Source organism: Bos mutus, chromosome 14 (genome assembly GCF_027580195.1).
Source record: "Bos mutus isolate GX-2022 chromosome 14, NWIPB_WYAK_1.1, whole genome shotgun sequence".
NCBI lineage: Eukaryota > Metazoa > Chordata > Mammalia > Artiodactyla > Bovidae > Bos > Bos mutus.
This window is the reverse complement of record NC_091630.1, coordinates 60,623,321-60,644,155: the sequence shown is the minus strand read 5'-3', so window position 1 is coordinate 60,644,155 and position 20,835 is coordinate 60,623,321. Positions and strand designations below refer to the sequence as shown.

The 20,835-nt window shown below is 42.7% G+C and overlaps 1 protein-coding gene across 3 annotated transcripts in view; it reads right to left on the bottom strand.

Annotated features, from left to right (window-relative positions):
• Nucleotides 1-409: 409 nt before the first annotated feature.
• RB1CC1 (RB1 inducible coiled-coil 1) overlaps nt 410-20,835 on the bottom strand; it is a 39,728-nt gene continuing 19,302 nt past the window's right edge. For all 3 annotated transcript variants that reach the window (XM_070382408.1, XM_070382409.1, XM_070382410.1), the window contains 17 exons: nt 20,347-20,517; nt 17,507-17,691; nt 17,158-17,344; nt 16,995-17,076; nt 16,811-16,872; nt 15,452-15,555; nt 14,933-15,059; nt 12,944-14,844; nt 9,352-9,517; nt 8,693-8,801; nt 8,383-8,611; nt 7,767-7,821; nt 6,853-6,900; nt 5,621-5,679; nt 3,919-4,055; nt 2,082-2,152; nt 410-1,365 (listed from right to left, as the gene is read on the bottom strand). In XM_070382408.1, coding sequence (XP_070238509.1) covers nt 1,288-1,365; nt 2,082-2,152; nt 3,919-4,055; nt 5,621-5,679; nt 6,853-6,900; nt 7,767-7,821; nt 8,383-8,611; nt 8,693-8,801; nt 9,352-9,517; nt 12,944-14,844; nt 14,933-15,059; nt 15,452-15,555; nt 16,811-16,872; nt 16,995-17,076; nt 17,158-17,344; nt 17,507-17,691; nt 20,347-20,517 — 3,771 coding nt within the window. In that variant the 3' untranslated portion in view covers nt 410-1,287. The remainder of the gene's footprint in view (nt 1,366-2,081; nt 2,153-3,918; nt 4,056-5,620; nt 5,680-6,852; nt 6,901-7,766; nt 7,822-8,382; nt 8,612-8,692; nt 8,802-9,351; nt 9,518-12,943; nt 14,845-14,932; nt 15,060-15,451; nt 15,556-16,810; nt 16,873-16,994; nt 17,077-17,157; nt 17,345-17,506; nt 17,692-20,346; nt 20,518-20,835) is intronic.

Sequence of the window (20,835 nt, the reverse complement as noted above, 5' to 3'; positions counted from 1 at the left end):
GTTGTCAAATTCAGTTTTCTATACACTATGGTGTTTATTCCATTTTCTGTACTATTAGATATACATATTTAAAAAAATATTTAACTTATTTTTATGAAGAAATTAAATACTTTCTGGAAAAAAAAAAAAAGCCATTTTATTACTGTTCTCTAGCAACAAACCTGAAACAAGTCCCAATCCACTCAGGCAGCTCACTTAGATGCCTCTGTTCGCGGCATTTATCTGAAGACCGGGTTTATACAATTCTACTCTACAGAAGGCTGTTTGACCCTGTTACATAGCATACAGTTAAAGAACATTTTTGTAATAAACATGTTTCTCTTCGATATGATACAGAACAAGTTTTTCACACTTCCCAGCAGTCACTCAAATATATTAAAAATGTTTCCATCTTTAAAAGGCACACACATTTACAGGTTCAAATCTTTATTGTTTTAAAATTCTACATGTCTTTTACAATACAACATTTTGTTATTTAAATGACCTCTAAATGGTTAATGTACAATGACTATGCTTTTTCTGAAACTGAACCATGAATTACGACCTCGTCGATATGATTCTTCTAAACAGAGTACAAAAGTGTTGGGAGGGGCTGTGTGCCACTTGGAGACCACCCCCAGCACACACCTCCTTGGAAAACCCAGGCGACCATCTGCTCAAAGTGCTTCTCAAGACTGTAGATATGCCTGATCTTAAAGTCAGTCAATTGAATTAGAGTTCCTTTTTGTTTTGAAACATCAAAGGGCATTTAAAAAAATAAATGAAACAATTTGCTTTAGTAATCTACAGAGGCAAACAAAACCATGATTATCTGCATGCAGGAACACTCCTCTTTAAATAGTTCTGAAGAATGTATACATTTTATAAAGAATGTGTTAAAGAGTGCAAGTCTTCTGATATTGGCTTCACAAAAAGACAAATGCTGGTACAGTAACTAACACGGACTATCTAAGTTCAAGCTAATGTATATGTAACAGGCAATTAGCATGGCTAATCGTAGGCCACAATGCACAGGGTATGCCCTTTGAGATAATGAACTAGTTTGGTCCCCATTTCTAGAGTTACTTGGGTAGAAAAAAACAAAACCATTTTAATTCAGCTCAGAGTTTTGATGAATTTATTGTTCCTAAAGTGTAGCCAGGTAAAAAGTAAATGATATACACCAATGAAGTACATTGTCCTGTTGACTTTTATATAAAAAGATGGCCTGCTGTTTTTGGAGTGATGAAAGAGCACTGTTGGACAAACCAGGAAAACGTCACAGAAGGTCTCAATTTCTTCCGCAAATTATACTTTCTTATTCCATGACACAGCTTTCACTCTGTAAAACTTTGTCCCCAAAGGAACTTTAAATCTGTTTTGTGCCTAAGACAGAAAGAAAAGGGTGATTAAACCAAAGTGCCTAAGTTCCGTCCCATCACACTACTCAAAGCTGAATTACTGGGGGGTCTTTATTAGAGGACACCTGCCTCCTCCCCATATGAGTGGAGACTCAGCCACTAATACTGAGGCAAGAGTCAGTGATCACTGATAAAGATACGGTGCCAAGTGAGCTGTATGTTATTACTATGAGCATCAAAGAGAAGTCCAGCACCACCCGGCTCGAGCCCTGCTGGTACACGGGGCACAGAGGAGGGTCGGGAAGCTGCTCACTAGAGGTCACTGAGCCCACAGCACTGACACTGCCCACATCACAGTCAGGCGCATGCTGAGCCAGCAACACTTCACTTGTCTCTCCTCAGTGAGGGGCACTGAGAGTCAAGACGCATCAGCTCTGCCAGCAGACAGATTCATCACCAGCTCCTTTACTGCACAAGAAGCACCAGCAACTCAACACAGAACAGTAACTTGCTGTAGTTTTCCTGTACAGGTTGACCGTTTGTTGGTAATCTAGCTCTATTTTCAGAAGGCAAGTAACACAAATATTCATAAAACTGCTGGTGCAAACTCACATTCACGAAATTCAAGGCCTGACTCAAGTGAACTAAAAGGCCAGGACTAGCACTGCTCCTGACTTCTACATGACACAGCCAGAGAACCTTCTTTCAACTCCAGGGTCTGCATCCCACCATGAAGCTTACCTTTTTGGCCTGGCAGTACTCCTTTTCCATCACTTTCCCAAGGACCCACGGTCTTCGAGACGCACCTGAAGCTATGGAATCATATCATTAATTTCTTTTTGAAAGTACTATTATAATTACTCATGAAAACCAAACTGCCAGAATTAAAACAGACTGAGGACCTTCTCCCAAGTGAAATCACAGAAATGCAAAATGACTTATAAAACAAAACTGGATTCATTTTCCTTTAAGTGCAGATGGTAAGTAAATCAGAAGCAAACAATCTGAGTACAAACCAGGAACAAATAAATCCAGGTATTCTAAGCAGCTCATCAGTGCCACCTACTGTAAGTGCAGACACATGACCTGTTCTGCTGCTGAAAAGAAAACTGATTTTCTAGCTTCAAAGCAAAGCACTGCATTTTTATTTCTGGCACCACAACACAAACAGTCAGTGCAAAATAAATACCTAAGAATGAAAGAACATCTGAAGGGACTACTTTTGTGAAGGGAAGGAAAAAAATGTGGAAGGAAACAGGATGAAAAAACTCATGTCACAAGCTGAGAGATGCAAGCTCATTCTCTTAAAATTCATCAGAAGTTGTCATTAAAAAAGTTGATTCCAAAAATATTTGACCAATAATTTATCTGTTTAGAGTAAAACCTCTGAAATTCCCAAGAGAAGATAAAACTGATTTTATTCTATAAACATTACTTGGCAAGACGTAAATTAACAGATCTCCTGAATAAACCATCAGAAACAAACACAGACACAGGGACTGGTTTACTGGAAGACAATTTTTCCACAGACAGCGGTGCAGATGGTTTCGGATGATTCAAGCACGTTACATTTACTGTGCACTTTATTTCTATTATTACTGTACCAGCTCCACCTCAGATCAACAGGCATTAGATCCCAGAGGCTGGGGACCCCTGGTCTGACACTAAAGTCCAAGGAGTGACAAGTACCCCTGGTCAAGGCCATAATACCCTGGTCAAAAAACCACAAAAAAAAAAAAGAAAGAAAGAAAAAACTTAAGTTCACGGTTTTCCACGTATAAAACTAGTAAACTAAACTGCAACTGCCTTGTCTCACTTTCTGTGGTTACACTCTATATAACCCACCAACAACAGGCACAGAGGCAGTGGCCAAGTTAAAGAACTGACATCTGACCGCTCCAAACAGGAAGGGAAGGGAAGTGAAGTGAAAGTTGCTCAGTCCTGTCTGACTCTTTGTGACCCCATGAACTATACAGTCCATGGAATTCTCCAGGCCAAACAGGAACATCAAACCAAATGGATACAGTCTTTCTATTCAGGCAAAGTATTTCAGGGTGTCTATTATGTTCTTTTTGAGTTCTTTTAAAGGCCAATGTACCAGATAATTGTACATTATACCAGACAATGTACCAGATACTAACCGCAACTTGGTATATTTTAACAAAGCTCATTGCTTTGAAAAGAAAATGAAAGTACTGACAATAACGAAAAAGAAGGTAGAAACACAGAATGATATATTGCACAGAAGAGACATTTTATAATTTAAAAGAATTTATTGTCGCCAAAACAAGCAAAGTGCCCTTATAAACCAATGAGCACGTTATATTCAAGCTTACATAGGTATGAGCATTTTAACAGTACAATCCTGCTGTCGCCAGGGCATGAGATAACTGACCCGACTGCGTTAGCTGCACTCAGGCTGAACTGTCAACAGAACCCAGAAAAATAATCTGGATAATGCAGACCGAATACAAACAAACAAACAAAAAAGCAGATGGAAGCAGAGCTCTCTCTTGCCTGTGTAACTGACACAGTTAGACAAGCACACACCGGGTTTATGTCTCAGTGTGACACTTACCGCCCTCTCCCGGCCTGAGGTCCAGGGCGGGCAGGGACTCCGCGTGCAGGAAGTACAGGGTGGGGCTCACCGTGAAGAGCACATAGTTGTCGTGGCGCTCGTCCAGGATGATGAGCACCAGGTCGCCCACCTGGAAACTGAGCAGAGGAAAGCTTCAGTCACCTGAGAAGCCACCATCTCCCCCTCAATGCTCTGCTCGCGGACTCTGCAGGGCCCAACCAGTTCAGCTATCAATGCAACAGCAGATGTCTCAGCTACATGACTGCTCACACAGCTGCTCACAGGAGTGCTGGACATACACGTATGTTCAAAGGGTAACACGAGCAACTGTCAGAGACCAACATAATCTACTGGTTAAGAAAACAGCCACACACCCACCCACACACACACACACACACTCTCACACACACACACACAGCTTGGGTGAGGAGGAAAAAAAATACCCAAGTTCACCTAGTTATAGGAAGAAGGTACTCATCCAAACCCACCATTTTACAACCACGCACACAAGTAGAGGGAGCAAACGCACAGTCACGTAAGGAGGGAAGCGCAACTTGTCCAGCAGTGCTGCTCCAGGCTCTGAGGAGAGTCCCCTCAGTCTGGAAGGAGAGGCAAGGAAACCAGGTGTGACGGCCTGAGGTTTCAGATGGCTTCTGTCTGTCTCCTCAGGGTCCTTCAGAATTGTCTTCGCAATACCAGTTCAAAGTTAATCTGGATCTCAGACAATAGTGGTCCTGAACCTGATAAATCATTAACATCACTAGGGAAACTCTACAAAGATAACAGTCTCTCCTTCATTAACTGTTTATCTCACAATTAACTGCCTGCCTAAAAGAATAGGACCAGATACGTTCTGGACAAACATCAGAAGACAACGCCTCTAAAGGGAAGGTGGGCTTCTCGGAGATGGTTTTTGTGTTAAGCTCATCTCTCTCATTTTTGAAAGACTGTAAGTTGATTTGACTTGACATACAGCTGGTAGGGAAAGACAGATACACCCAGCCCTTTCAAATCACTCGGTTTAATGTCAGTAACCCAGACACTTGGTTGATAGATCCATTACAGAGAAAGTCTTGTTTATTTTTTAAGTCAATGCTGATAAGCAGTGCATTATTGATGTGTAGCATATCAATAAAACAAAGTCTGAGAAATAAGCAGAAGAAGAAACACCGCAACTTAAAAAATCAAGAGTTTCCCATCTAAAATGAAAAAGATGAAGGTGGTAAAAGGGATTTAAAAGAGGTGGCAGCAACTGAAGAGGCTTCAGGAATGCAATGTAAGTGACAATTAAAGCTAGGACAGGAAGGACCTCCAATACGATCCCAATGTCCTCAAATCCCAATGCAGGAGACACAGAAGACCCAGGTTTGATCCCTGGGTGGGGATGATCCCCTGGAGATGGAATCCAATATTCTTGTCTTGGGAAAGCCCATGGACAGAGGAGCCTGGTGGACTACAGTCCAAAGGATCAAGAAGTGTTGGACATGACTGGGCACAACAACATCCCCAAAATAACACAGAAAAACCTTGCTTTTCAATTAAAAAAATATTAATTATGAATGAATGTATAACACTCTGCTGACTAAAACTGAGGTTGAAGGGCTACAGTCACTGAAACACATTTTCATGAACAATTCAGTACTATTCAATTTGGCAATTTTTTTCACAGAAAAAAATCATAAAAAACAAAAACAATACTTACTCTCTAATGGCTATCTTCTCAGAATGCCTCGAGGATACGGAAGACATGCTCTGAGACATCTGGAAGAGAACAGTTCAAAGGTTATATGAGTCAAGTGCTCTCTCCGGGCACTTTCTAGGCCTGACTGCAGACACTTCTTCCACTATGATGTGTGGTCACGTCTGCATCCCAGCTTTCAGGGCCCAAACTCCCACGCTTCATTAACGTAATGCCTTTCCTTTAACAGTTACTCTCAGTGTACAAATTTATCTACACTTCTACTTATGCTATTCTTAATCAAATTTGGCTGGATTAAAAACTGGATATAGAATTATTTTATCAATAAACAGACACTTAACCCTAACAAATATCAGAAGGAAGAAGCTGATGATTTCAGTTAAGAGTTTACAGCCCACGATTCTGAGCGACCAGCAGCCCAGGAAGGGCTGCCGACCATCCTCCCCTGCAAGCATCCAGGTGGGAGAGGGCGGGGCTAACCGGTCTCAGTCAGGCTTCAGCCCACTTCTCACACTGTTACTTGAAACAGGGGACGTGGGTCCCAAGGTCTGGGGGCCAGAAACGATGGCAGGGATACCTAACTCTCCCAAGCAGAGTGGCCCAACTCTAGTCACACAAACCAAGGACAGATAAATGGCTTTCCGTCTTAAACACTTAACAGCACCTACAGTGTCCTATGCACTGCCGACTGCTCTGGGAGCACAGTGCACGGTGACAACGCCCTCCAAGCAGAGCGTCCTCCCCCAGGGAGGCAGCCCAGAGCACATGGGGAGCCGCTGTGGCAGCAACTTCTCCATGTCTTCCTGAAAGGATGTGCTTCACTTACAAACAGCAAATAGCCTTAGAGCTGCTGTGGTCATAAGTTCAGGACTGACAGTTTGCAAGTTGTGGAAATAACGTGGAAGTTTTGCTGCTCGAGTTAAGATAGGCACATGCAAGAAACTGGATGCCTCCTTACAAGACACTTTACTTTAAAATAACTCCACTCTAATCAGTGCCTTAAGGTTTTCAACACAGGCCTCAAAACTGCTCCCACTTCCTCATAAATCGTAATCATTAGAGTATGAAAAATGAAGCAACTGGTTTATGAAAGCACGTAAGACTGACTTGTAAAACTGATTAGTCAACAAAACCTACCAGGCATGAATTAATAAACCATACAACTTTCTGATCTTCTTAATGAAATGTGACCCAAACAGTTTAAATGTCAAGATCAACTGGGCGAGAAACCTTACCAGTCTCTGATTTAACCGCTTGTTCTCTTCTTCTTTCAACTGTAGTGTCTGCAGAGAAGAGAAAAAGAGATGATGGTTTATGCTCATAAATACTCAAATCCAAACATAATGGACTAACGCTGATCTCTAGTATAAAAAGATCTTGGGGACATTCTTTTCTAGGGAATCTCTCCAACTGTTTTATTTACTGGCATAAAAGACAATTGGAATAATTTTTAGGTATACTTCCTTAAGTCAGGTGTTCTTAAAGCTTAATCTACATTAGAAGCCCTTGAGGACTTGCAAATACACACTAACTATCGAGATCTGTCCCCAGAGGCTGTGTTAGGAGGTGTGGCCCAGGAGGTGGGACCCACAGTTACTACACACAGGCAAGCAGACGTGATGACCCTTCACTAACAATAGCACAGGGGAGACCCGAGCAGCGAGAGTACATGTCTGTACAGTTCAGACTCCGAATCCTCAGCAGTTATCTTGTGGAGAGCAAAAGAGACTGTAAAAATCTTCAAAGCCTAAGCAATGAAAAGTGCTCTATGAACAAAGAAAGGCAAGTCTGCAATTAAGAAGGAACCCCTATTGCCATTTTTTTTTCTCTTCACCTCAATCAATCCCTATAAAAAACCTAACTTTTCTTCATTATTCACATATTCTATTTTTGCCCCATTTTGGAAAATACTTAATTTTTGAAAATTAGTATGCAGAATTCACACTTAAACTTTGTTGCTGAATCCTGAACTGTTACCAGCCACTAGGATCAGAGATGACAGAGCTTCTCAAAAATAACCACAAAATAACCATTAAAAAGATCTAATATATAAACACAACAAATCCTGTTCTCATGTAAGGTTGCTTCACTGCGATCCAGAGTGAAGGTCTTTACCCACTATGCTTCAACACAGACAAAATGCACTTACTCGTTCCAACAGCATTATCCGCTGTCTTTCTTCAGAGAGCACGTGGACGTTTTCTCTAAGAGAAAATGACTTACTTTAGCCATATTGATAAATAAAACTGTAACATACTTAGAATGCACAATGAGGTGGTCTGAGACACGTGTACTGTGCACCGCTAATCCACACCCCCCTCACCTCACATGACTACCTCCTCCCTGCGCCCACAGTCCTGGGGAAACCATGCTCTTCCTCTCCACTTCTACCTGTATGACTTTCATTTCAGATTTTATGTGTAAGTGACCACTCCATCTACCACGGCCTCAGCCCCATGAACACACCTGAGCCTCTGGTAACCCCTGCTCCCCGAGGCCATGGGCTCAACCCTGGAACCCCTGCAGACACCAGTCCAGCAGCCCTTCCTGGCTACCCGTGGACGCTGCAGGGACACCAAGGCACCTCATGAAACACGCCCATATGGGCTCCCACAGATAACCAGTGATGTTAACACTCACTGTGCTATAAACAATCCACCGGGTCCAGCTCTCAGGTCCGTGGGCTGCGGTCACCACCGGGGCTGCCCAGCCCTCCCACCCTCAGTGCTGGCTGGCCATTCTGAACAGGAGGATGGAGCACTCACTGGACAGACATCGTGCTGGTCTCCATGGCTGAGTCTGGCCTCCCCTCGGCAAAGGTGTCCAGGGCCTCCACCGGGGGCTCGGGTGCACAGGCCCCATACAACTCCGGGGCTGCAGCCACGCCCGGGGAGGGCACGAAGGCGCCGCCCCGCAGCCGGCTGACTTCCTCCTCCAGTCGCTTCTTCTCCTCCAGCAGACGCGCGCGGTCCTCAGACAGGGACTCGATCAAATCTGCAGCCGGGGTTGGGACAGAGTTAGCCATGGCACACATCGGTCAGAGCCAAAGGTGCCGCACTCCTGAGGCCCGCTCACCTTTGTCCCGCTCCTGCTGCTGCATTGTGCTCTTGAGCTTATCACTGAGATCATTGATTATGTTTTCTTTCCTCATTTTCTCTCTCGTTAAAACAGTGTTAAAATTGGTCTGGAACAACAGAACAAGAACCACTCACATGATCTGTACACACAGCGCAGTGGCAGACACAAAAAACACACTGCATCTATTTCTGGTGGTACGTCTCAACATGGAGAAGAAAAGTATCATACACAAGGTGACATTTACTTTTAAATAAAAATGCCAGCTCATCACATGGATAAGAATTAACAGCACATAAATTAGAAGAAAATTTCACAGCTTAGAGAAAAGAAACTCAAATGTTACCCATGTAGTAGTATCAACACTTTCATTTGCAAAAATTAATGTGATGTGAAGACATTAAATGATTTTGACAAGATCAGGGAGGAAGCTAGGAAGTCAGGAACAGAATTTACATTTCTTCATTTCTAAACTAGGACTGTTTTCTTTTTGAAGTACTCATGTGAAATAATGACTGTTAAAAAGAACATGCTTTTAAATATGAAGATACGTAGCAAATACTACCAAGATCAATGTAGGAAAAGTCACACTTAAGACAGCAAAAACCTCAGCTACACAGACACACTTGTTAACCTTCTCAGTCCGGGAACCCACACACCTGCTGCTCAGCGATCAAAGATGTTCGAACATTCTGCATCTCCTCATTCTTCCTTTTCTCCTGCTCTTCAAGTTGTTCTAGAAACTTAGCTTTTTCTTCCTGGAGCTTTTCTTGAAGTTCAGCAACTAGGCTTGAAGAATCTTCTCTGGCAGATTCCATGGCATGACTTTAAAAATTAAATACAGTATTACATTTTCCCCCCAGTATTACAGATATAATCACAAGTATACCAAGTATCATAATTAGATGACACCAGAAATGCTAAACATCTTCCTTTAACCTAACAGTAGTTAACTGGTGTTAAAAGATCTTTCTATGTCAACTCTCGCTTTTTATCCACCAGCAAAAGAGAAACAAGTGCCAGGGAAAAGCCTAATACAGACCACATCCTCCCAGCAGTGGGGTTGAGTGGTTATAATCCGATATTCAGGATAATCAGTTTCCACAGCAAAAGGCAACATTGTCAATATAAAAATCAATATACTTCAAGAGCTCAGCTTCAAATTCTAGTTTTACTTTTCCTGTAACTGCCAGACACAGGACTGAGAGTTGAATTAAAAATACACCTGCAGAACACATCTGTTGAAGAGCTTTCATTTTTTAAACAGGCTTTGGTTCATTTTGTTAGCTAATGAATAGGTAACCTTAAACTAAAGTGAAACTTAAATGTGTACACAGCAAACTGACATACGCCTAAATTCAGATTCACTTCTCTCAGAACCTGCTCACCTCCAAGGGGTGCTGAGGGGCTGAGAGGCGAGGTCAACGAGAAAGCACAAGCCCAGGCTGCTGCTTATTTTATCTGCTTTCAACCTCACAATCCTCTACATCCGAATGCTTGTCAAGAAGTAGATAATCTCATCCAAAGTGTTAAAATCCCCGGCTCAGGAGAAAGACTGTAAACATTCCCACACTATCTGAGCAACCAAGTCAGTGAAGGGTTTTAAATGTACATTTATTCAATTTAAAAGGACACTTCAATGTTTTTCAATGTTTCTCCTTCGGGGCTGGGGAGGAGGGGATTAAAAATCACAGGCAGCGTCATTTCAAGGTCACTGAGGAACCACAATGAAGCCAGGGACTTTGCTCACTAAGAAAACGGACTTAGGATAAAATAAGCCGAACGCAGGGCTTACATGTGAGCAACTCTTCATACTGTCTGCCTAATGTCTACTTTGTGCAGGTTTAAGTGACACGCCTTGAAGAAGTACCCCCTACAGTTACAGGGTAAGCCAACTACTGTGGGGAAAACAAAAAGCCAAGTTCCAGGCAAGTAGGCAGGGCAGAGGGAAGAGAATGAGGTTACAGGCGAGGGGGCAGCAGGTCACAAAAGTCTAACTGGACTACTGTAATATACAAGATGAAGAAGCAATAAGGTCCTGTTGTACAGGGAACTCTATTCAATATCCTGGGAAATGCCTTAATGGAGAAGAATATACATATGTTTAACTGCATCACTTTGCCACACAGCAGAAATTAGGATAACAATGTACATCAACTATTAAAATGCTAACTGTGTCCGACTCTTTGTGACTCCATGGACTGCAGCCTGCCAGGCTCCTCTATCCATGGAATTCTCCAGGCAAGAATACTAGAGTGGGTAGCCAATCCCTTCTCCAGGGGATCTTCCCGTTACTGTAGGCAGATCCTTTACGGTCTGAGCCATGGGGCTTCAGATTATACTTGTGTCAATGAAATACATTTTTTAAAGTTAAAAACAAAGTAAGTCCCTGGCAATCCAGTGGTTAAAACGCCATGCTTCCAAAGTAGGGAGCATAGGTTTGATCCTTGATTAGAGAACTAAGATCTCACATGTGCTGGCATGACCAAAAATAAATTTATTTTTAAAATTAAAAAAAAAAAAAAAATTAGCAACTACTTGAGCTATCAGGGCAAGACACAGTGGGTGAGCTATCAGGGGCATGAGCCATGATAACCCACAGCTTGTCTGTCAGTACAACAAGATTTCTAAGTGTACAGCAGTTCAGGCACACGGGACAGCCTGTCCAAGGTGAGGGTCAGGATTTCTGAGACCCAGAGGCAGGACAGAGCATATCTGAGTTGCTGCTCCAGCTACTCCACCGAATACCTGTGCAGCCCCTGCTGTGGGAGCACTCCCCGCCTACCCTACCCCACCACCACCCCCCACCGTGAACCCATGCAGCTGCTCTACCAAAATGGACACTGAATGGAGCTTTGGCAAGTCCTACGGGAGAACCATGGTTAAGGCCCTTCGGATTCTGAAGCAGGGAACCTGGCTTTAGGCTTTTGTACCTGGTCTGTGGAGACTTGACCCCTGCCATGGTCTCCTCAGTTACCATAGAGTGGACACAGCCTCACTCCTGGAGCTAGGACACTCAGGTGACACAGTGGACACAAGGTGTGGTCCACACGAGTCCTGACAGCACTGGGCAGGTACGGAGGGGCTTCCATTCCCCCACGGCAGCCACGGCGAGCCTGCAGGAAGGATGCTGCAGGAGGGCCCGGTGTCCAGAGGATTCTCAGAGGGCTCCAAAGCACGATGAGAAGGGGTAGGATGAGAGGGGGTGCAATGTCTGGGCAGGACCCCACAAGGACCACAATCTCTGACCGAACACTGTGCACCATACCCATCACTGGCCCCTGGAGGACCCTGGTGCCGCCGGCCTACCTGGCCTTCTGCAGTGACTGCCTCGACCTCTGCATCCCCCAGGCTCTAAGGACACTCAGAGGTCCAGTTCCTCTAAGAGCCTCCAATCCCTCCAGAAAACATTCTGTTTTCAAAACAGACTTGGAGGTTCAATTGTGCGCCAGGTTATGAACAGTATACAGCAGATAGTCAATCACAAGAGGCTGGGTAAAAGTGATAAGCAGCAGCTGGAGGTTAAATTACATAAAGCACATACACCTATACAGATACTCTCTTGGAAGAATTAATGATAGAACCAACTAATGATGCTCTAGAAATTGTTTATTAGGCCACAAACCCCCTCAATAAATTTTAATGAGTAGGAATACCAAAGTCCATTTTCTCCGATCAAAGGCAGTAACATCAGACAACAACAATAATAAAAAAGCAAAAAAACCCACCACTGTATAAAACCCAGAATTTAACATTATCTTTTGAATCACAGAGGAAATAACTGAGATTGTAATATCAGAAAATAACAACCAGGAAGCTGGAGTCCTAAACGTTACTAACTGCTGCTCTTTTATACATTGTACATGATTTTAAAAGAATGAAAATCAGTAACTTTCAAATGAAGAATTCAGGGAACAAACTACAAATAAACTGAAAGGAAATTTATATGTTAAAAAAGGGGGAAAACGATCCTGAAAACATTTGAAATTTTCAAAACTTATTTGTCTTGAAATCCAAAATACGAATCCATTTTTAGAGGCCATCCCAGTGGATTTACAGTCTGTTATTTCTTTCAAATGTTTTTAAGTAACATGGACTATTTTAAAAAGGACATTTTTACTTCACAAATATCTCAATGGTTACTTTTACCTGAGGTAAATGAGGAAATTAAGGTACTGTGATTACAAACACAATTAAAATTTGAATCACCAGACTTTAATTTTATGATTACAGACTGAAGTTCTTTCTTACCTTTTTGCTAATTGACTCTCAAGATGTTTAACTTTCTCTAACAACTCTTTCTCAACAGCTTCTCTTTCCAAGTGCATTTCTTTTCTGGCAGTCTCAATAGCAGCTTCTTTTTCACAATTAAGCCTCTGAACTAGCTGTTCTCGGTCCTGTTCCTGTCTCATGACAAATTCCTCTTTGTCTTTCTCTAGCTTCTGGATAATAGCTTTGTACATATCCTCTTGCTGGGAGATTTTCTCATCTTTTTGTTTTTCAAGAGCACTCAATTCTGAGTCCAATTTACTCTGCAGTTCAGCTAATTCTTCTTTCAGGCCTTTTTCTATTTCAAATGCTTGCTGATACAATGATGTCATTTTGTTTAAATCAGTTGTAAGCCTATCAGATTCTTCTTCATGTCTACTAATTAACTCGGAAATGCACTGATCTTTTTCAACTGTCATTAAAGTTCTCAGCTCTGACAAGCCCACCTGATAATTTTCATTATTGTCGTGAATCTTTTGGTTTAGTTTACTGATCTCTGCTCTCAACTGTTCAGTCTCTTTTTCGAAGAGAGACTGCAAGGTCTTCTTCTCCTGGGTTCTGCTTTCTTCCAGCAACATTTTTATCTCATCAGTTTCTGCTTCCTTCAGAGCCAGCTCCACCTCTAACTTACATCTCATGTCCGACAAATCTGAAACCTTGAGCTTTAACTCCTGGAGCTGCTGCTCCTTCTCCTGGATGACTGCAGCATGAGAATCTTGGATCTGCTCGATCCTCTGCTGGTTTTCCATCTCTAGTTTCTCCAAGCAGAGCCTGTGCTCGTTCATGGCCTTCTCCAACTCCTGTGTGTGACGGACCTGCAGTGTGTCCTCCAGCTCCTTCAGATGACTCTGCTCCAGGCGCTGGAGCTCTGCCCGCAGTAGCTGGAGCTTCTCGTCATTCTCCACGTGGAGCTTCCTCAAGTCCTCCAGGGCAACCTCACGCGACTGCCGAAGTGCTTCCATCTCACAGTGCTGGGCGTGCACTGTGCACTCCATCTCGAGCAGCTTCTGGTCCTTCTCTTTCTGCAGGCAGATGACAGCTTCCTTCTCATGCTTGACCAGAGCAAACTCATTATCCTTATTCTGCAGCACCTCCTCCAGGCATACCAGGTCCCCCCGCAGCTTGGTGATCTTGCTCTTGTTCTCTTCACTCTCCTTCACCAGGGTAGCGAGCCTGCCCTCGTACTCGCTTTTTAAAGACTCTAGTTCTTTTTGATGTTTTTCATATAGTGTTATTTCCAAAGAGTGCTTTACTTTGTCGATAATGCTTCTTATTTCTACTGCTGTACACTGCAAGGAATTGGCAAAGTCGCACTGTTCCTTCTGCACGAACGTCCGGAAGTGGCAGAAGTCCTCCTTCAGGGTCTGAATGCTGAGGTGCGAGTCGTGGGCGGACGCGCGGCACCTCCCCAGCTGGACACTGAGGGACACGCGGTCGCCCGGGTCCTCCTGACCAGGGGCACTGGTGTCCTGCATCCGCCTGCTGTCAATGGCGTTGATGACAGAGGAGTAGAGGGACTCCACCATCATCTCTGGGCTCTGCGGGTCACTGATGGGGTTTGGAGACGATAGCTGCTCCTCTATGACAAACTCGTTCACCGCAGACATAAAGTCCGACTCAGGACTTTCTGCTAGTGAATCCAAGTCTAAGGAGGCCTGGTGGAGAGTATGCTCTATATTTGGATGGGGGATAGTCTCAAAGTCGAACGTGTGGGCATCAATGCTGTCTGGTGACAGCTCCTCTAAGGGGCAGACTGCAGGACACAGGGGATCCTGCACGGCGAGTGGAGGCGGTGTCCTGGGTGAGGTAGTGGTTGTGATTCCTGTCGCGCTTTCCAGCCGGGGCGAGGAAGCCGACTGCGGGGACGTCTGACTCGCAGAGGCCTGGAAGAGAGAGGGACAGGCTGACCGAGCTGCGACACCACAGGCATGCATGCTAACGGGGCGAACCACTGCAAAGAACTGGATTTGCCTTTTGTTCACTCAGCAGGTCTGTAATGGTCTGTGACATTTCATCCAAACTTTGTGCTGCTTTTACCAAATTATGCAGAGCAAGTACATGCTGGTGGAGAGGTTCAAAGTCACAAAGTAAGGGAACCCTGAAACAGAGCGCAACCAAATTAGACTTCTAATTTCTTAATGAGAAAGGGATAACTACAACCAAACATTGTAATCTGTGCCCAAAATGATTCTCTATCAATCAATACCAAACAAGCTGAAGAAGACTAACACATACCATGCAACAACACAGATTACTATCAGAAAAAACTAATTTCATGTACGGCATTTCTTTTCTTCTACTTTATCATCTTCATTTTCTGATCTTTATTTTCTAATCATTTTTATATTCCCCGCAAGCTTCCCAAAGCAGCCATGGAAGAACCAGACTATCATGAAATCCTCCTGTTCTGGAGTACCCTGCAAGCACTGGTGCTCTTCCCACCACCCAGGGCAGCGAGAACATCCCAAAGTGGGAACTACAGGCATTTACCTGAGGAATGGCTGAACTTCAGAAGGACAAAATGATTGCAGAAACTGTAAATCTTTTAATGAAATATCTGGAAGTTCACAGTCAAACTTTCGAGGCTTCTGTGTCTATATATAAAAAAAAAAATTACCAAAAAATATACAGGATAATTTTGTATATGATTTCTTACTATATATTGACTATACTTACTATATTTCTTGTTATAAATACTGTATTTCTTACTATATAATTCAATACAATAAGTAATTAAAAATGCTTCAAGTGATCTACTCATCCCATAGAAACAGAGTAAGATAATCAACTACAAATGAAGGACTGCTCAATGAGAAGACCATCTCCCGAGTCTGAAACAACAGGGATGCCGGGCTTGCTCCCTCTCTTCTCTGCTCTCAGCATCTTTTCACAGAACACTGCTGTTCCCAACCTACATTAAAGGAACCCATCTGTCTCGCTACCACACAGGCTGTTCCCAAATTTCCACGTGCCCGACTGCTCGGTCAGCACAGTCCTGAGGCCCACCCTGGCCCTCCATCTACTTCTGTCACCACTGGTGTGTGGTGCTGTTTTAAGGCAGCAAAGACTTTCTTTCTAACATAAAACTTCCTTCCATACCCTTGACTCCAACTTTTCATTACATTTTCCAAAGTATGAAATCTTAGTCAATTGCAGCTTCTTAAAAAAAAAAACAAACATCACCTACCATTCTTTTTATTATTGCTGAGAAATGCAGCTTTTAAGACAAGGCCATGGCCTTAGTCATGACTTATGCAGGGTTCCCCAGTAAAGGCGTGTGTGTAGGAAACCCTGCCTGTTTGCAGACACACAAAAACACAACGTCTGTAGCCCTAAGGAATCCTGTAGCACGAAACACGTGTGACCGTGAAACAGCGTGTGTGAAGAGAAAACGTGTGTGAGGAGAAAACAAACAGACAGCACTTCTAAAACTTATTTGACCACGGAATCGTTTTTTGTTTTTTTTTCATATAATAAAACTAGTGGTCCCATTCTGGTTTAGAAATACAGGGACCTTATATTTCATGGCTTCGATGAAGATGACCTGATTGGGGATTGTCCAACATGAATGAAAGAAAGAGAAGGGGGAGGGGGAGGGGAGGGCGGGAAGGAGAGGAGGAGGGAGACAGATCCAGTGAGGGGAAGAGACTCCGTTCCCACCCATCTCAACAGTGTCCTACGACGTCACCGTTCTGAGCAGAGAAGACTCCTGACCAAAAACTATGAATTCATCTTAGAGTCAAAAACACCGTAATTTTGATTAAAAATCTGTTTCTGATAAGTATCTCCACTTCTGAAATAAAGGTCTGAACACACAGGACTTAGTCAAGTTAGAAAATAAATACGTACACAAAAGGATGGGGGCCAGGAGTCCAATCCCCTGAACAGACGATTTCTTAGAAAAGACTTCCCTGTGTAAAGAGATTAACATGCAGTTACTCTACAACTTCAGCTGCATGATGTACTCATAACTACAAAATAAAACCAGCACTTTTTCTTAAAAAATGTTAAGTTATTAATAAAGAACACTTACTAAATAATTTCCCAAAGGATTCCCTTTTTGACTTCTCAGCCTCATACAATTGCTTTCCGTCCTTGACTAAAGCACCGGCCCACTGAGGAAAGGAGAGCACGTATTAGCATCAGCACCAACTCACTGAGGCCCAGACACAGTAAACACAGCTCAGCCTGCGTACCTCCCTGTAGTGTTTTATGAACATTTTTCTCCTGACAACCTCAACAACAGCTAAGCAGTACATCTGAGGAACTGTGCTCAGAGCTTCTACGATCTTGACTCTTTCTAAGAGCTCGATAACCAGGCGGAGCAAAGCCTGCAACTTCTCTCCATCCTGATCTGCGTGGAGCATCACAAAGCAACACCACCTGCAGAATGAAATCGAGATGCAGAGACTCTGAAAAACCATCCATGCCCATGGTCGTCAACCGACAAAGAGTCAGTATGGTAATAAAATCACACCATCACTTGGGAGAAATACAAAGCATCAACTCTCAACACCCCAAACCAGCTGCCTGAGAACGACTTACTTGAGTCTGACATGAAGATTATTTGCGAGCTCCTGTTTGGCAGTGGTGCACTTCTGTTTAATGTCCAACAGCTTTCTATGGTTTTGCAACATAATCATCAACTGATTTGCATGACTCAGACACAAATCAGGTAGCACAGATGCATCCTTCAAGTTTTCAGCTCTCATCTGATTAGCTAAAAATCCCTTTGAGAGAAAACATTTTAAAGGATATAAACTTTCATTAAAAACATGAACATTCGTTTAAGAGGAACAGCTTCATATTAGACACAAACTGTTCTCCTCTCAAATAAGATTTTAAAATCTCCTACTTTTCCGAATGTAGTAGATTGGGTCCATAGCAAAAGATTCAGTTTTTAAGAAATTTATGCTTATCTAATTCTGTTCAATTTTCATGCTTTAAAAAAAAAAAGAGAGAGAGAGAGATCCAGGAAGATAAAGTAACCTGTCCAAGGACACAGCAGGCAGATGAGAACCAGAACCTGTGTGACTGTATACCCCTGCTAGGCCGCTGTGCAGTCAGAGTGCAAGGAAGTCACACAGGGCCACTGACTTTACAACAGATTTAATCTAATCAGTGATACTCAACAGTATACACTTCTCCCAATAAAGTAACAATCTTTGATGTTGACTACATCACTCACTGAAAAGCCATTCCCCACTCCAGTAATCCTGGGCTGTTGTACCTTATTCCACTGACCTGTGTGCATGTCTTCAGAACAATGATTTCCACAGTATTATTTTGTAGGAAAAATAATGATTAGACTCTTTTCTTAGCTATCCTTATTTATTTCCACAAGGGAGCCTTGCATCTTTTTGTTAGGTAAGGATTGTGCTTAGGCTGTAGATTAATTCAGACACACGTGTCAAATCCAACAGCAAACAATTAAAAAAAATAAGTCTAAAGACATCTTGATGAGTCAGTATAGTGACAGCTTTCTTCTTGCTCTATTTACTGAAAAGTTAACATGCTAAGGAAGTTTCGGGGTATGCACATCCATGTTACTATCACACCTGCCGCCGTACACAATTGCATTTGTAGGGCTCAGGCTAGGACAGCACACGTAGCTTCTTTCTGTAGTTCTCTCTCTTTACTATTTGATGTTTTTCTAAACATCATGAAGGTAAATTTAGGTTTAAATGATTTGTTAAAGTCAAGACGGTTCAATATCTGAAAATAAGACAATTTTAATAATAATAACGTTATATGTTATTTTTCTTCCAATATGTTGCATGATGCTTTTTCTGTAATTTAGTTAAAAAAAAAAACAAACTTACTGCTTTAATCTCCTTTGATAAAATCTTAAGAGGTTTTCAATGCTTTTTACTGAATCCAAGGAAAATACTGCATCAATCCACAATCCATGGAGTGCAAGCTCAACGCAGGAGAAATACAAAGAAAGCCACAACTCACCACGTCACAAACTGCTAAAACCCAAACCAAAGGCAAACGGCTACAAGTGAATTACTAACAGCCTAGAATTCCCTATCAAGAGAAAATATCCTTGAGAAACAAAGGATTTTCCAGTGACAAAACCTGAATTTACCACAAGCTAGAAAACACTAAAGAATACTTTACTGTAGAAAAGTAGTGTAAGTTGCTCAGTCATATCTGACTCTGAGACCCCATGGACTGTAGCCTGTCAAGCTCCATGGGGATTCTCCAGGCCAGAATACTGCAGTGGGTAGCCTTTCCCTTCTCCAGGGGATCTTCCCAACCCAGGGATCTAACCCAGGTCTCCCACATTACAGACAGATTCTGTACTAGCTGAGCCACCAGGGAAGCCCATTTTTAATGTATGATAGACTTTAATACATCAAAGATAAATGTGTCATTTAAAGGGAAGACTGCTAATACATTAAAAAGACTATATTATGATGTATTCCAAGAATCCAAGGATGGTCAAGATTAGAAATAGATTGTACCTTCCTTAACCTTATAAGACTTTCTAATAAAACAAGGGGAAAAAAAAAAAACCAACCTACTACAAACATTGTAATGGTGAAATGTCAACCATTTCCCACAGATCAGGAATTAACCAAGGATGGCCAGTATAACATCTATCAATACTCAGCACCGCACAGGGTGGGGGTGCCGTCGGGTGGGGACCCACTCAGTGCAAACACAAGATGGAGAAATCAGTTAAGGAGGCTGGATCCAAAATTAAGGGAAAGGAAAAGAGAATCTGGTAGTTACAAGATGAATTCAGTCTGTAAACTATAAAAACATTATAAATATTTCAAACATGTTGAAAACTTACAGAACATCACCACATGGAGAAAACTTCCAGGTCAGTCACTCTCCACAATCCCACCACCTTCTCATGGTTATAAATCTAATCTGGTACCAGAGTTTTTGGAAGTGAAAGTAGCTCAGTCGTGTCCAACTCTTTGCGACCCCCATGGACTATACAGTCCATGGAATTCTCCAGGCCAGAATACTGGAGTGAGTAGCCTTTCCCTTCTCCAGGGGATCTTTCCAACGCAGGGATCGATCTCCCACATTGCAGGAGGATTCTTTACCTGATTTCTTGGAACACGGCATTGAACTAGACCTCCTAAGGCTCCCCATTTTCCTGAGGCGGGAGCAGGAGGTGCTCAGGGATCACGGACAGGGGCTGTGGGCGTGTGCAGGGCTCCCTACCGCCCAGTGCAGCCTTAGCTCAAACCTCTGAACATGAGGAACCGGCCTCCTCCTGTCCTACCAGAACCAGTAATACCACAGTTAACACTACTCACGGGTGACGTGGAAACACAGGGCACAGCAAACGAACAGTGCATATAAAAGACTAGTCTAGAAACCACAAATCCCCTTTCCCGAGACAGGTCTGCAGTAAGCACCTGAGCGAGTTCTTTCTGCTCATTGACCAGTCGGCCGCAGCTGGCAATCATCTGGTCCAGGGCGTACAGCCGGTCCTCCAGGCCCTTGATGGCTTTCATGTTCTGATTATCGAGATTGGCAATAGTCTGACGGCATTCGGCCATAAAGGGTCGAATGATCCGGGGATCAAGCTGAGTGACATGGAAATATGTATGAATGAAATTTTCAGCCAAGAGCTTAAAATACATTTCACACTATTTTGATCTACAACTTCAAAAAAAAATAAAAAACAGTGATAGTAAAAATTATAGAAAAGTGGAAACATGAGAAATCAAGATTATATTTTCATAAGGTTAAGAACAGGGTAATTACAATGTTATAAAACCACAATTATTACTGATTATGTTGGGATACTTAAGCAATCTAGTTCCAGGCATACACCTTTCAACTCAAGCCACAATTCATTCAATTCTCAACAGCCCACCGAAAATGCTATTTTCAAGATCTTA